General features: G+C 36.8%; 1 protein-coding gene across 1 annotated transcript in view; it reads left to right on the plus strand.

Annotated features, from left to right (window-relative positions):
• Positions 1–15507, plus strand: part of HEPHL1 (hephaestin-like 1) — a 72453-nt gene extending 56946 nt beyond the window's left edge. The window contains exons 15-20 of the mRNA XM_008572476.1: positions 4079–4185; positions 5427–5649; positions 6903–7042; positions 14500–14662; positions 15135–15206; positions 15305–15507. Coding sequence (XP_008570698.1) covers positions 4079–4185; positions 5427–5649; positions 6903–7042; positions 14500–14662; positions 15135–15206; positions 15305–15507 — 908 coding nt within the window. The remainder of the gene's footprint in view (positions 1–4078; positions 4186–5426; positions 5650–6902; positions 7043–14499; positions 14663–15134; positions 15207–15304) is intronic.

Consider the following 15507-nt stretch of genomic DNA (forward strand, 5'->3'; position numbering starts at 1 on the left):
GGATCTGAACCCTCCGCGGGAGCGCCACTACGCTCTCAAGCGGCGCACTGTAGCAGTGCGCCACCGGGCCGGCCCCTGTTCTGGCTTTTTAAGTCTTTTTTCTCTCTCCTTTTCAGTTTTGGAAGTTTCTATTGTCATATCCTCAAGCTCAGAGGTCTTTTCCTCAGCCATGTCCATTCTACTAATGAGCCCATCAAAGGCATTCTTTATTTCTGTTAGGTTTTTTTTTTTTTTAATCTCTGGCATTTCTTTATTATTCTTTCTTAGACATTTCATGTCTCTGCTAACAATATGCATCTGATCTCTTACGTTGCCTACTTTTTCCATTAAAGCCTTTAGCATATTTTTAAAATTTGCATTTATTTTTTAATTAAATTTTTATTGAAACACATTGATTATACATATTTATGGGATGCAGAGTTACACTTCAATACATATATACAATGTGTGATGATCTAATCAGGGTAATTAGTATATTCATCATTGTAAAACTTAATCATTTCTTTGTGATTTGAACATTTGATTTTCTCTTTTCTAGTCATTTGACAACATGCAGTAAATCATTGTTAATTATAGATTCCTGGATCAACTGTACACCAGTAGAATTAATTTTTTTCTATCTAGATGTAATTTTGTATCCATTAACCAGCCTCCCACTTTCCCCACTCTTGCCTCTCCTTTCCTGCCTCTGTCAAGCACAGGTCTTTACCATATTAATCACAGTTTTTAAAAAAAATTCCTGGCATGATAAATCCAACATTCCTGCCATATCTAACTCTGGTTCTTATGTTTGTCTAGTCTCTTCAAGCTGAGGTTTTTGTTTGTTTGTTTTTTTGCCTTTTAGTATGCCTTGTAAATTTTTGTTGAAAGGTGGACATGATAAGGAATTACAGTAAATATGCCTTTAGTAATGGAGTGGTAAGGTGTGTGTGGAGGGGAGGGAAGAATTTTATAGTCCTTCGAGTAGGTGTTAGTCTCTTAGTTAACCTGTGCTGCTGGACAATGAACTACACCAGTTCTACACAATTTTCCTCCTGTTTAGGTGGGACAGGAAAGCTGGAGGGGTTTGGAGTTGGGTATTTCCTTTCCCCCAGGTAGTTAGTCTTTGGTAAAGCTCCAGCATGTTAGGCTCTGGTAAAACAGTTTCTCCTGAAACTTTTAAGAAAACCTTGTTAAGGAGAATAGCATGTACTGGTATGTTTTTAAATGGTTCCTTTTCCCCTCCCTCTGCGTGAAGCAGGAGAGGATTTTTCTTTGACATTCACCATAAGAACCTGGTAGAGCTCCTGGTGGTAAAACTCACATAAGTGTGAGGGCACTCCTATGACTAGGTCCCCCTAGAGTTTTTAGCTCTCAGAATTATTCACACTGAGCCTCCAGTAATTAGTCAATTACAGTTCAAGTAGCCCTACGCCAGCACTGGTTCCCACAGAGATTTCTGCTCCAGTAAGTTGTGATTCCCTCTCTCTCCAATTTTGGAGAGCAGCAGTTTGCCCTGTGACCTCACTTCTCTGAAGAATCCAAGAAGAGATGTGGATTTTTCAGCTTGTTTAGATTTTTACTTGTTAGGATGGAGTGGAGATGCCTAAGTTCTTTACATGCTGGACCAGAAACCTACGGTAGTCTCTAGTTTGGTTTCAAAAGATACATTGAAGGTAGAAAAGATCTTACAATTAGAAAGGCTTTTCAAAAGATTTACACAGTTGAAGTGTGGCTGTAATAAACGTCAAGAGCTGCCGTGGCCTACAGTTATAAACTTGAAAACAACTGTAGGTATAATTACAGGGGAGGAATATTCCATTTTACCTCTTATGTGTAATAACATTAAAATATTTAATAATATAGTAATTATAATAAAGTTCCTATAAACTTAAAAAAAATTAAAGATGCATAAAAAGAAGAATCTAGAGTATCATTAGCAAAAAATTATCAAGGTGCCTGCACAAGGGTGAGGTTAGGGGAAAGAAAATCTTCATTGGCCACTACTCCAACTTCTCCTGCCACAGTCCATGCCAAGTATTGGCAGGCTGTGCTGCTTCAAGAAACCTCTCACGAATATCTGAAATATTCATCTATAGAAAAATAGTTAAGTGAATTTTGGAATATCCATGCAGTGGAATATTATGTAACCATTAAGTGATATTTAGAAAGATTTTGCTGACATGGGAAAGACTTAGGGTATCATGTTAAGCAAACTACAAGTATAAAAAAGGCTAGAAGGGAAATAAGCCAAAATATTAGTAATGGTTATAGCTTTGGGGTGGTATTTTGAGTAGCAGTTAGAATGGTACTCTTTCCTACCTCACACTGTTTGTACTTTATAGATTTTCTACAATGGATGTGTCTTGTTTTTGTGAAAAGGAAAACAGTTTAAAATGGGTCATGTTTGTGATGGTTGAAGAGAAACTTTAGAGGGAGGAAGAAAGGTGGCAATCAGGCACTGGTGGGGGTTCTGGTAGGGTGACACCCTGGCAGGCTGCTGTGCCCTGATGGTGAGTACTGGAAAGAGACACAGCTCCTCTGTGCTGACTGGCCTTCCAAGAGTTCTTGAAGTGAGGGTCATGGGGGTGGGGAGGAGAATGAACTAGAATGTGGCAAAGAAGCATTTTTCTTTCTAGAACTCAGAGGGAGAGGTTCCTCACAAGGGTCCCTGACAAGGCCGAAAGGTTTGGGAGATCCAGAGACTGGGGGGAAGAGCAAGAAACTAACTTTACCCATGAAGTCTAAGCAAGTTGTAGAAGAAAGGCTACTGGGCATGCATGAGAAAAGGAGAGCAAACTAGCATCCTAAGAAAAGTAAGCAGCCCCTATGAAATTTCTTCTTCTCTTTTTAGTAAATCACTCGACAAACATTTACTGAGCATCTTCTATACATTCATTACTATTCTCACTGTTGGGGTGAACAATGGATTGTTGCAACTTTAGCAACACCACTCCTATAGCCACTTGCATTTAGTAAGCTCAATGCCAGCTGTTTGTCTTGTGATTAACAAGGTATGGGGGCTTTAATGAAACAGAATGGAAACCAGACCTAAAGTTGTATCGCTACCCACTGATGTATTCGCAAAAATAGAGCTAAATTATATGTATTATTTTTGTTTTGCTTTTTGGCCCACATATTCAGCCATGGAGTTTTTTGTTCTGATGGGGTGAAAATGGGACACAGTTTGAAAAGAGATAATGATTTAGATGTGGCTTTTACTTGGGACTTTTGCAATGTGGTTATCTTGCTAATTCATGTGGATGTATTGATGCCTCCTCTGTGTAAGGATCTGGGTCACCCATGGGGATGCATAACTACCGTGCCTGCCCATAGGGAATTTATACATTCGTTATTAGGGTACACAAAAATTAACATTTATTGGCTGCTTTCACTGTGACACACTACCCTATACATTTAATTTCATTAGTTCACTTAATCTTCCCAACAATCTGAAAAGTAGGATGACTAACTCACTGTACGAGTAAGGAAACTAAAGGTCAACAAAGTTAGGTAGCTTATCAGATGCTGGATAAACAGGAAGTGATAGGCTTGAGATTTGGAACCAGGTCTCTCTGATTCTTTCTGGTTCAAACTAGGTTTCACCTGCCCACCTGAGAAACTTTCAGAAAAATACAGGCATCTCAGTCCCAGACCCCAAATGCTCTGATTTTATTGATCTGGGGTGAGGCCTGACCAGCAAGAACTTACAACCTCTGGTGACTTCCATAAGAGGCCAAAGCTGACACCTTTGATGACTAAAGTGTGCTGAAGGATAACTCTGGGGAGATAGGAAATTTGAGGAGGAAAAGTGAGGTAAAAAATAAGTCTTCATTTTCTGAATGCACACCAATTGACAGTAGAAAAATGCAAACTAAAGGGAAAGCTGGAGTCTGAAATGACAAATATGCCATTTCATTTCGAAATTGTAGAAATACAGATGTGAATTTAATAAGAACATTTCTAATGAATGGGTAATTCTCCCTAGCAATAAACAGTGATCACAATACATAAAGACCTGCTTGTATTTCTTTGGGTAAATCATCTGGAACAGAGGTAACTCTAATAAATTCTTTCCATTTCTTCTCATTTGTTTCAGGAGAAATAAAAACTTACAGATGGAATATCCCTAAAAGATCCGGTCCAGGGCCCTCTGACCCCAATTGTATTCCCTGGGTTTATTATTCAACAGCAAACTTTGTGAAGGTAAGGGGAAAGAGCAACCATGATGCTTAAAGTAAGTTGGCTGTTCAAGTCATCACAACTTGGGTTGGTGTAAATAAAGGGTGTAATAATTTAGAGCAGAGGTCTCAAACTGTGGCTCACTGGCCAGATCCTGCTGTGCTCATTCATTTACATTGTCTGTGATGAAGTTGAATCGTTGCAACAGAGACAATGTGGCCAACAGAGTCGAAAATATTTACCACCTGGTACTTTATAAAAAAAGTTTGCCGACCCTTGATTTAAAATATGGGGGATAGAAAAAACCAAAATCCCAGTTTTTCAGTTACCAAATTTAGAACTTACAAATTAGTTTGAAGCAAAATAGGATATGCAAATAGATAATAAGATAAAAGTATCTTGGAATATAATTTATTCATGGTTTTGGATGTGTGAAATATATTAATTTTAACGGCATTACCAGGGCTCAGGAAAAGAAAGAAGACGCCAAACATAGTACCTAAAGCTACAAAACTATTTGAATGACAGACTAACTTAGAAATAAAAGGCAAAGATTCAACGATGAATTTGAGTCAGGTGTTTGTACATAAAGCAAATACAGTCTTTATATGTCATAAACCAGAGTCCAAACTAACGTCATATCTCATATAAAATGTAAGCATTGCCCATTATAAAAAAAAAAAATGAGGGGTTATCTTAACTTTTCTCTAAGATATTAGATGGCTCGTATTAACGTCCTTGAGTTGAACTACACAGTGCTAGAGTTCAGGAGAAAGACATACAGACATTTGAAAAAATAAACTTACATGTTGGAAATGTGGGAAACTTGTACTTATTTGTTTATTCATTTGAATATCCCAAGAAATATTTATTGAACACTTGTGATGTGCAAATGACTCTAATAAATATTATGAGGGATGTCACTATTCTTGTCTTGAAGAAACATAACTTTTGGGGGAAAATAATACATGTCAACACTTATGAATATAATATAACTATAATCTGGCAAGTTCTACAGGAGTGGCGGGCTATCAAAGGTCGCTTTGGATATAGGAGGCTTTGAAAAGAGAGTCTAGGAAGAAAGAGCATTAGGAGAAAAGCTGAAAATAGGAAAGAAAAAGCTGAAGGTGGGGTGAGCCAGAGACCAGATAGGAACCAATGTCTAGCCAGGGTGAGGTATTACAATCCTACCCTAGCATGGTGGCAGATGAAATGAAATATTATTAAATTATTTAATGGCTTTTCTAATTTAATTTTCCTTTCAGGATACATATAGTGGTTTGATGGGTCCTCTGATTACATGCCGAGAAGGAGTATTGAATGAAGAGGGAAGAAGAAGTGATGTTGATTATGAATTTGCCCTCTTGTTTTTGGTATTTAATGAGAATGAATCCTGGTATCTGGATGACAATATTAAGAAGTATCTCAATAAAGATCCACGAGATATTAAGCACACAGATGATTTTGAGGAAAGCAACAAAATGCATGGTATATCTTGGGTTTAATGAGAAGACCATTGTTGAGATAAGCGCATAGAATTTCCTATAACTCTAGGAAACCCCCAGCCTCCTTCTGTGAGCCTTTCCCCCTTCCCAAAGCACTTAGACTGAAGAAAGTCCTCTAAAGCTTTCTTTCAGAGTGAATCAGCCTCGCCATTGGTTGGCTGGCAGCAAAGTCATTGAGGCTTTGGACCAACTGTTTAGGGGCATGTACCTCTGATTGCTGGGATCTCTAAACTATAAGACTGTGAAGTAACTTTGAAAACCAACCATCACTTATTGGTATTTTTCTATAAGAATACACCATAACTCCTGTTTAATCAAATTAATTGTCTCTGGGACATGAAACTCCATCACCAAATTTGCTTTAATGTGTCTATGTTATTTAATTGTATGTCATTAAGGTAGTTTTTTGTTGTTGTTATTGTTTTTGTTGTTGTTGTTTGGTGGGACCATTGCATTCGCACTGACTTATTCACACTCTCTCACCAAGATCTGCTTTTGACCAAAAGTGTACAAAAAGATAGGCCTTGCCCAAAGTTACAAACCTACTTAACTGTTAATACAGATTAGAATATAGTAATCTGATGCTTGGTTCAGCTACTCTTTCTCCTACCAATTTTGCTTTCTTAGTATGCTCTCTATTTTTAATGAATGCAACTCATTTGGTTGTGCCATGATGCACAGAATAAAAAGTTAGTCGAAAGCAGAGTGACAGTCACTATCATGTAAACACAGCTTGCTTTGGTTATCGTTAGGCCCTGGGTTCAGCCCGTGTAAAGCTGTCCCTTTTTGAGATTCAGCCAGGCTTAAACTAGTTCTCAGAAAGTGAAAGACAAAAAAAAAAAGTTTCTAATTAATTCAATTTTGATTTATATAAACTTGATTCTTTGTGTTTTAGTCCACTCACCTGTAGAATGACATAAATCTGGCTAGCTCACCAATGAGCCTATAATCTACTTCATAAAGAGAATACGCTAAATAAACAAATAAAAAAACACTGTCAAGATGGAGTTTAAAAAGTAAACTGCCATTTTTCTTTTCTGGCTCTTTTTGTGTAAAGATTTCTTGGAAATCTGAATTTTGGGTCTAGAATGGTGGGGAGTTTGGTAAGTGTGAGTGAGATTATTACATGTTTATCAGGTAGGTAAAGATATAAGTGACCTAAAGATCTTTAACCATTTCTAAAATCAGATTAAGTAGGGAGAGCCTCTTCTCACAATTTTCTTTTCACCTCCTTAGCCATTAATGGAAAGATATTTGGGAATCTTCAAGGCCTCATAATGAATGAAGATACAATGACAAACTGGTATTTGTTAGGAATAGGAAGTGAAGTGGACATACATACCATCCATTATCATGCTGAAAGTTTTCTTTTCAAAGTAAGTATAGGGAAGATGCTTTGGGGAAGACTTTTTAAACTAACAGATTAATGTATTTTCACTGGGAAATAAGAGAGTTACTTGGCAGTATTGTTTGTGAGGGATGGGGGTTCATACTAGAGAATGGAACAGAATAATGTGATTTCATACCCTTCCCCAGTAGATTTTTCTTAATATGTATGTGTTTGTTATTGTGCTTGTAAAAAACTCTCTGAGCCTCAGACGAGAATTTTCTCATCAGCTATATGGCCATAATTCTGACCACTCTGGATTATGCTGTTAATACTGTATGTATATGAAAGCACCTATATTATTTGTCCCTTTTCCTGGCCCTTCCTTTTTTTGCTTTCCCTTTCGCTTCTTTCCTTTCTTTACTGTGTGATTATCTAACAGAAAAGCGCCATCCAGTAAAGAAGATATTTTGATCTCTGGCCTGGGCCCCTAAACTTTATCTTGACTTTTGCCCTAGTGAGCTGGGCTGGACCACATGTGACCTTCTGCTCTCTCGCATCACATTGTACCATGTGGGTGGTGCTGGCTACAGCAGAGTCACCTGGGGAACTGTTGAAGAAATAGACGCCAAGCCCCACCCCAGACCTGCTGAATCAGAATCTCCAGGGATAAGGTCCAAATGGTCTGTCATTTCAAATCCTCAGTGCCATCTGCAGGAAATAAGAAAGAATAAACACATCTAATCTGTGGGGGAAACAGGAATTGGTCCTTTTCTAGGTATACAGAAATAGAGAGTAACTTTAATAAAACATTTAATATCCTCTCTCCCTCTGTATATTTCAACTTTGTTTAGGACACCACATATTACCCTATGATGATTAGAGTTTCATGTATTAAATAGCTATGCTGCTTATCAGAATTTGGCTTTTTCAACACACATATAAAAACATATTAAAAATTTATAAAATTTAATAAAATTGTAAAAGGTTTATATATGTACATATATAAACTTTAAAAATTAAGATGTGATTTACATTGCATAAAATTTACCCTGTTTATTGTACAGTTCTGTTTTGGTAAGTACATACAGTGGTGAACACTTATATCACTCCCCCAAATTTCCCCATTGTACCCTCTAGTACAACTACTTCCCCATGCTTAACACCTGGCAACCACTGATCTGTTTTTTGTCCATATAATTTGTAACATCTTGAATTTGGCTTGTTTGATCTAGCATAGACATTTGAATTGCATCTGTCTTGTGTGTATGAGTGGTTTGTTTCATTTGATTGTTGAATAGGATATAATGCCGCTTGTTCATCCCATTCTGTTGAGGAACATTTGGGTTGTTGACAGGTTGTTGTTGATTACAAATAAAGTCATTATAAACATTTGCACAGGTTTTTTTGTATGAACTTAAGTTTTCATTTCCTTTGAAAAAATACCTTGGGGTAGGATTGCTAAGCCACGTGGTAAGTGTATGTTTAACTTTATAAGAAGCTGCCAAACTGTTTGTAAAACAAAAGAGACAGTGCTATTTTGCATTCCTAATAGAAATATACAAGAGCTTCATTTGTTCCACAGTCACATCAGCACTTCATAATTTTAGTTTTTATTTTATTTTATTTTTCTTAGCCATTCTGTTAAATGTGCAGTGGTATCCCATTGCTTTTTATTTGCACTTTCCTAATTGAGCATCTTTTCATGTGTTTACTTACCATCTTTCATCCGTAAATCTTCTTTGGTGAAGTGTCCAAATTTTATACCCTTTATTTATTTGTTTATTTATTTTTATTTATTTATTTTTTATGATATGCACATTTATTGGTTCAAATAACAAATACATAAACTGAATAACAGATGAGTAACAAAATACTCTGTAGAAAATAGGGCTTCAATTTTTCACAAAAACTGGAGATGTAAAATATTAAACATTTATTGGTTCAAATAACAAATACATAAACTGAATAACAGATGAGTAACAAAATACTCTGTAGAAAATAGGGCTTCAATTTTTCACAAAAACTGGAGATGTAAAATATTAAAATTTACATATTTCATTTTATAATCTTTACAATTATTTGAAATAGCTCTCTAAAGTCTTCCAAAAGCATGCACCTATCAAATTAATTTCAACGAAAGAAGATGAATAAACTTTTCATAGGCAAATTAAGTTTTAAGCATATCAACAAGTCCACTTAATGAAAATAAATCAAGAGCAGAAATTAAATATCTAAGTTTAGCAAGATGAATTGCATAAAAAATCAATAAAACAGAATCTAAACACAAAGGAATTTCAAAAAGTAAAAAAAAATAGAATTGAATGATAATGGAAATCTTTCCATGGCCTTTTAAAATTTTGTTTAAATTCTTCATTTTTTTTAAAAGTCTAAGATCATAGGAAATATGTTATCTGACCACAACAACAGAAGAAAATTCAGAAAACTCAGAAATGTGTGGAAATTAAACAACACTCTCCTAAATAAACAATGTGTAAAAAGAAAAATCACAGGGAAATTAGAGAGTACTTTGAGATAAAGATCAAAGTGCAACATATCGAAATTTATAGGATGCATGAAATTTATAGTTTTCATGCAGTGTTTAGAGGAACATATAAGCTTGTAAACACCTATATTAAAAATAAGAAAAAATCTCAAATCAGTAATGTAAACTTCTACCTTAAGAAAATAGAAAAAATAGAGCAAACTAAAGCAAAAAGAAAATATAGGTAGGAAATAACAAAGATTAGAATAGAAATATATGAAATAGGGAATTAAAAAAATATAGAAAATCAACAAACTCAAAAGTTGATTCTTTAAAAAGATCAGCAAAATTTGCCAACCGTTTTCTAGACTGACCAAGAAAAAAGAGAGAAGACCAAAACTACTAAAATCAGAAATAAAGCAGGGGTATTATTACATTGTCACTATGGCTTTTTGTGGTGGCAAGATTTAGTTTCTTTTTCTCGTTTGCATTTTTGTTCTACCAAGGGGTTTTGTTCTTTCTTGTGTATTTGTGGTAGTGATTATTGTTTTTCAGATTCCAGATGTGAGACTCCCTTGAGGATTTTTTGCAGGGCTGGTCTTGTGGTGAACTATGGCAGTTTGTGTTTGTCTGGAAAATACACTATTTTTCCCTCACTTCTGAATGACAGTCTTGCTGGGTATAGTATTCCTGGCTGTCAGTTTTTTCTTTTAGTATTTTGAATATATCATCCCATTTTCTTCTGGTCTGTAGAATTTCTGTTGCTGTTAGTCAGACAGGGGCTCCTTTATAGATGACTTGACACTTTTCTCTTGCATCTTTTAAGATTCTCTTTGTCTTTGAGCTCTGCCAGTTTGACTATAATGTGTCTTGGACAGAATCTTTTTGGGTTGAATCTGTTGGGGACCTTTGAGCCTCCTGGATCTGAAGGTCTGTGTCTCTCCCTATATCTGGGAAGTTCTCCAATATTATTTCATTGAATAGGTTTTCCATTTCCAGGCTGGTCCTGTGGTGTTGAACTCTGGCAGTTTGTGTTTGTCTGGAAAATACACTATGTTTCCCTCACTTCTGAATGATAGCCTTTCTGGGGGTAGTATTTCTGGCTATATTCTCCTCTCCTTCTGGAACACCCATGATTTGAATGTTTGAGTGCTTAAGGTTGTCAGCTAGCTCTCTTAGATTTTTTTCATTTTTTTAAATTCTTATTTTCTTTCTTTTTTTTTTTTTCCTGCCTGGGTTATTTCAAAAATACTGTCTTCAAGATCAGAAATTCTTTGTTCTGCTTGTTCTAGCCTGCTGCTTAAGCTATTGGTTGTGTTTTTTATTTTGTTGAATGAAACTTTCTATTCCATGAGTTCTACTACATTCTTTTTTAAGGTATTAACCTCTTTGTAAATTTACTCTTTCATATTCTGGACTTTTTTTCTCGTTTCATTATGTTGTCTAACTGGGTCTTGTAATATCGCAGTGAGTTTCCTTAAGATTGTTGCTTGGAATTCCTTTTCAGTCATTTCAAAGGTTTCATGCTCTAAAAGAGACTTACTATATTCTTTTGGTGGTGTCATATTTTCCTAGGTTTTTGTATTTTAGCATCTCTATGTTGATGTCTGGTCATCTGGTAGAGCAGTTATTTCTTCTATTACTCAAGTGGGCTTTGAGGAGAGAGATGTCCTCTTTTTTTCCTGGTCTCTGTTGGTGACTCTCCTTGTGTCAGTGTAGTTGAGTGTCCAGTGGGCTGCCTGCACAGTGGCTGTGGCTGCTGCTGTGGCGTTGAGCCACTTTTTCAGCAGCCATGGCTGTTGTAGTGCCTGTGATAGACCACTTGCATGGAAGTCGTGTTTTTGGCATGCTCTCTTGCCTACTTCTGGGAGGAGGGGGCTGCAGCCATCAGCTTCTTGCCTAGGTCTCCAGGCATGCTCTCTTGCCTGCTTCTGGGTAAAGAGAGCTGCAGCCTACAGCTCCTTGCCTAGGACCCCAGACGTACTCTCTTGTCTGCTTCCCAGCAGAGGACGTGTGGCCCTTGGCTCCATGCCTAGGACCCAGGTGTACTCTCCTTATCCCCATTTTTCTTTCTTTTTTTTTTCTTTTTTTTCCTTTTTGTCTTTTTTTTGTGACCGGTAACGGGATCGCAACCCTCGGTGTCGTGCCCACACCGTGCTCCACCAGTGAGCAGACCGGTCTCTATATGGGATCCGAACCCTCGGCGGGAGCGCCGCCGTGCTCCCAAGCGCCACACTCTACCGAGTGCGCCACCAGGCCGGCCCCTCCTTATCCCCATTTTTAAATTGAGTTGTTTGTTGCCTTACCATAGAGCTTGAGGAATTTATATATTATGGATACAAATCCTTTATCAGCTATATGATTTGCAAATATTTGCTCCCAGTTTGTGGCTTATCTTTTTATTTTTTAACATTATCTCTCATAGAGCAGAAGTTCTTAATTTTTATACAGTACACATTATCATTTTTTTCCTTTATGGATCATGCTGTTGGTGTTATATATATTAGAAATTTTTGCTTAACCCAAAGTCACAAATATTTTCTTCTTTGTTTTCTTTTAGAAGATTTATAGTTTTAAGTATAAAACTACAGAACTTTTATATATTTAGTGCTCTGATTCACTTTAAGTTTAAATTTTCATATATAGTTCAAAGTATGGATGGAAGTTCATTTTTTCTTTTTTTCACATGAATGTTCAAATGTTTCACACCACTCATTGAGAAGACTATCCTTTTCCCCACTGGATTGCCTTTTCACTTTTGTCAAGATCATATTGACCACATATATGTGGGTCTATGTCTGTGCTCTCTATTCCTGTTATGTTGATCTATATGACTATCCTTTCTTGAATGCCACATCATCTTGATTACTTTAGTGTTATAATAAGTCTTGAAATCAGGTGGTGATTATTTTAGCTATTCTAGATCTTTGCCTTCCCATATAAATTTCAGATAAAACTTGTTGATTTTGATTAAAAAATCCTGCTGGGATTTTGAATGGAATTGCTTTGAACAATGGTTTGGGGAGAATCATTTCTTAACAATATTGAGACTTCCTATTAATGAACATGGTATATCTCTCTATTTATTTAGTTCTCCTTTAATTTCTTTCATCAACGTTTTGCAGTTTTCAGCATATAGATCTTGCATATATTTTCTTAGATTTATATCTAAGTGTATCATGGGCTTTAGTGATAATGTAAACAGTATTGTTCTTATCTCAATTTCTAATTGTTTATTACGAATATATAGAAATATAATAGATTTTTGCATATTGACCTTGTATTTTTCAACTTTGCCTCACTTGTTTTAGTTCTAGTAGCTCTTCTGTAGATTTTAGGGAGATTTTTCTGCATAGACAATCATGTTGCCTGTTAATAGAGATGGTTTTATTTCTTCATTTTCAATCTGTATGTCTTTTCTTTCTTTTTTTAAAAATCTTATTGCACTGGATAGGACCTCTAGTATAATTTCGAATATGAGTGGTGACAGTTGACATCCTAACCTTATTTTTAATTTTAGGGGGAATGTATTCAGTCATTCATATTGAATATAAAGTTAGCTGTAGCTTTTTGTAGAACCCATTACCAGGTTGAGGAAGTTTCCTTCTATTCCTAGTTTGCTGAGAGTTTTGATTATGAAGAGATGTTAAATTCTGTCAAACAGTTTTTCTTCATTTATTGAGATAATATGATTTTTCTTCTTTAGTCTATTGATGATTTTCTTTAGTCCATTGTTGAATTACATCGATTGATTCTCAAACATTGAACTCCCTTTTCATTCCCAGGATAAATCCTTCTTGGTGATGATGCATTATCCTTTTTATGTACTTCTGCATTTGATTTGTTGGCATTTTGCTGAAAAATTTTGCATCTATCTCATGAGGAATGTTGGTTTTAGGTTTCTTTTCTTGTAATGTATTTGTTTGGTTTTGGTATCAGGGTAATGCATGCTCCATAAAATGAGTTGAGAGTGTTCTCTTTTATTTTCTGGAAGAGTTTAAATGTTTGATAGAATTTGTCAATGAAGCCATCTGGACTTGGAGTTTAATTCGTTGGGAAGTCTTAGTACAATTTCAGTTTCTTTAATAGATATACTGGCATTCGGGTTATCTATTTCTACTGGAATGATCTTTGGCAGTTTGTGTATTTTAAGGGATTTGTTCATATCATCTAAGTTGAAGAATTTATGGGCAAAGAGCTGTTTGTCCAATATTTCTTTATTATCCTTTTAAATTTGTACAAGGTCTTAGTGATGTCCTCTCTTTCATTCCTGATATTTGTGTCTTTTTTCCTTGGTTAGTCTGTCTAGAGATTTGCATTTGTTATTGATTGCTGCATAATAAATCACTCTAAAACTTAGTGGCCTATAACAACAAACACTTATTATCTCACAGTTTCTTTGGGTCAGAAATATGGCAGTAGTTTAGCTAGTTGGTTTTGATTCAGCCTCTCTCATGAGGCTGCAATCAAAGTGTCATCTGGGGCTGCAGTCATCAAAGGTTTGACTGGAGCTGGAAGATACACTTTCAAGCTCACTCACATGGCTGTTGGCTGGAGTTCCTTACCATGTAGGTTGGTACAAGAACTGGCTTCCCCCAGAGCAAGAGATCCAATAGAAGAGAATGAGAGAGAGGGTCTGAGACAGAAGTAACACTCTTTTATAACCTAATCTTGGGTGTGGAATGCCATCACCTCTACCATATGCTATTGGTCATACAGATGGACCCTCAAATGATGTAGGAAGGGACTACATATGTTATGAATACCAGGAGGTGGGGATTTTGGGGAGCCATCATAGCAGCTGGCCACTACAAGGTTTATTAATTTTATTGATCTGTTCAAAGAACCAGCTTTAGGTTTCTTTGATCTGTCTCTGTTGTGTTTCTATTCTTGATTTTATTAATTTCCGCTGTTTATTATTTCCTTCCTTCTGCTTACTGTGGGTTTTTTCTGCTCTTCTTTTTTTTTCCTCACTACTCTGAGCAAAGAAAGCCACAAGCTGTGTTTTTTTATTTTTGCAGATAGATAAATCTTACCGAGAAGATGTATATGATCTCTTTCCTGGGACATTCCAAACCATTGAACTGTTTGCAGATCACCCAGGGACATGGTTGCTACACTGTCATGTGTCTGACCACATCCATGCTGGCATGGAGACAACCTACACGGTCCTCCGGAACATAGGTACTGTTGTCTGTCAGTGATGCCAGATGATGGCATCGAGCTTCCTGTAGACCCTGAACACAGGAGGCGTGAGAAACACCCAAATACAGCCCCCAAGGAGCTCAGAATCAAGTAAGAGAGACAGCTATGTAAATATGTAACTATAATAGAATATGAAATATGCCACAACAGTGCAGAGTACAGGGTTTGGTGGCAGCAGTAGGAGGAAATGGTTAACAGTTTGGGGATATAAACCAAGGTTTCACAGAGGCCATAGTACTTGAGATCGATCTTAATGGGTGAGCAGAAGCTGGAAAGGTGAATGGGGAGGGAACAGCACGCGCACTGGTATGAAGTAGCACAGTGAGAATCCAAGAAAGACTGGCAGACACCGATGGGACACAGTTCTTGCTGGTGAAATGAAATGATTCATGTCATGAAAAGAATCTCCTTCCATTGTTTATAAAACAATCAACTTGTATTCTTTGTCCAGACAACAGGATTCCTTACTTCACCAAGTCTCCTTCTGGAGGGGCATTCCACCCAACCACAGTGCCCTCTGATGGTAATAATACCCTTTCCCGCATCCTGCATGTGAATATGTCACCGTTTCACACCGTAGGGAAAGGCAGGGGCCTGACACCTCCCTTTTCTTTTTCACAGAACAACCCAGCAAGGAGAAGCTCTATTTCTTTGGCAAGAATCTGGGTCCCAGAGGAGCCAAGGCAGCCTTGGTCATCCTTTTTATCCTCGGACTGCTCCTCCTGATTGCCACCGTGATTCTTTCACTCAGACTCCACTCTGCAAGGAAGCAGATGGCTTACCGGGAAGTCCAGTCCTGTGCGCTCCCCACGGATGCCCTGTGA

This window comes from Galeopterus variegatus, unplaced genomic scaffold, assembly GCF_000696425.1.
Source record: "Galeopterus variegatus unplaced genomic scaffold, G_variegatus-3.0.2 Scaffold791, whole genome shotgun sequence".
Lineage (NCBI taxonomy): Eukaryota > Metazoa > Chordata > Mammalia > Dermoptera > Cynocephalidae > Galeopterus > Galeopterus variegatus.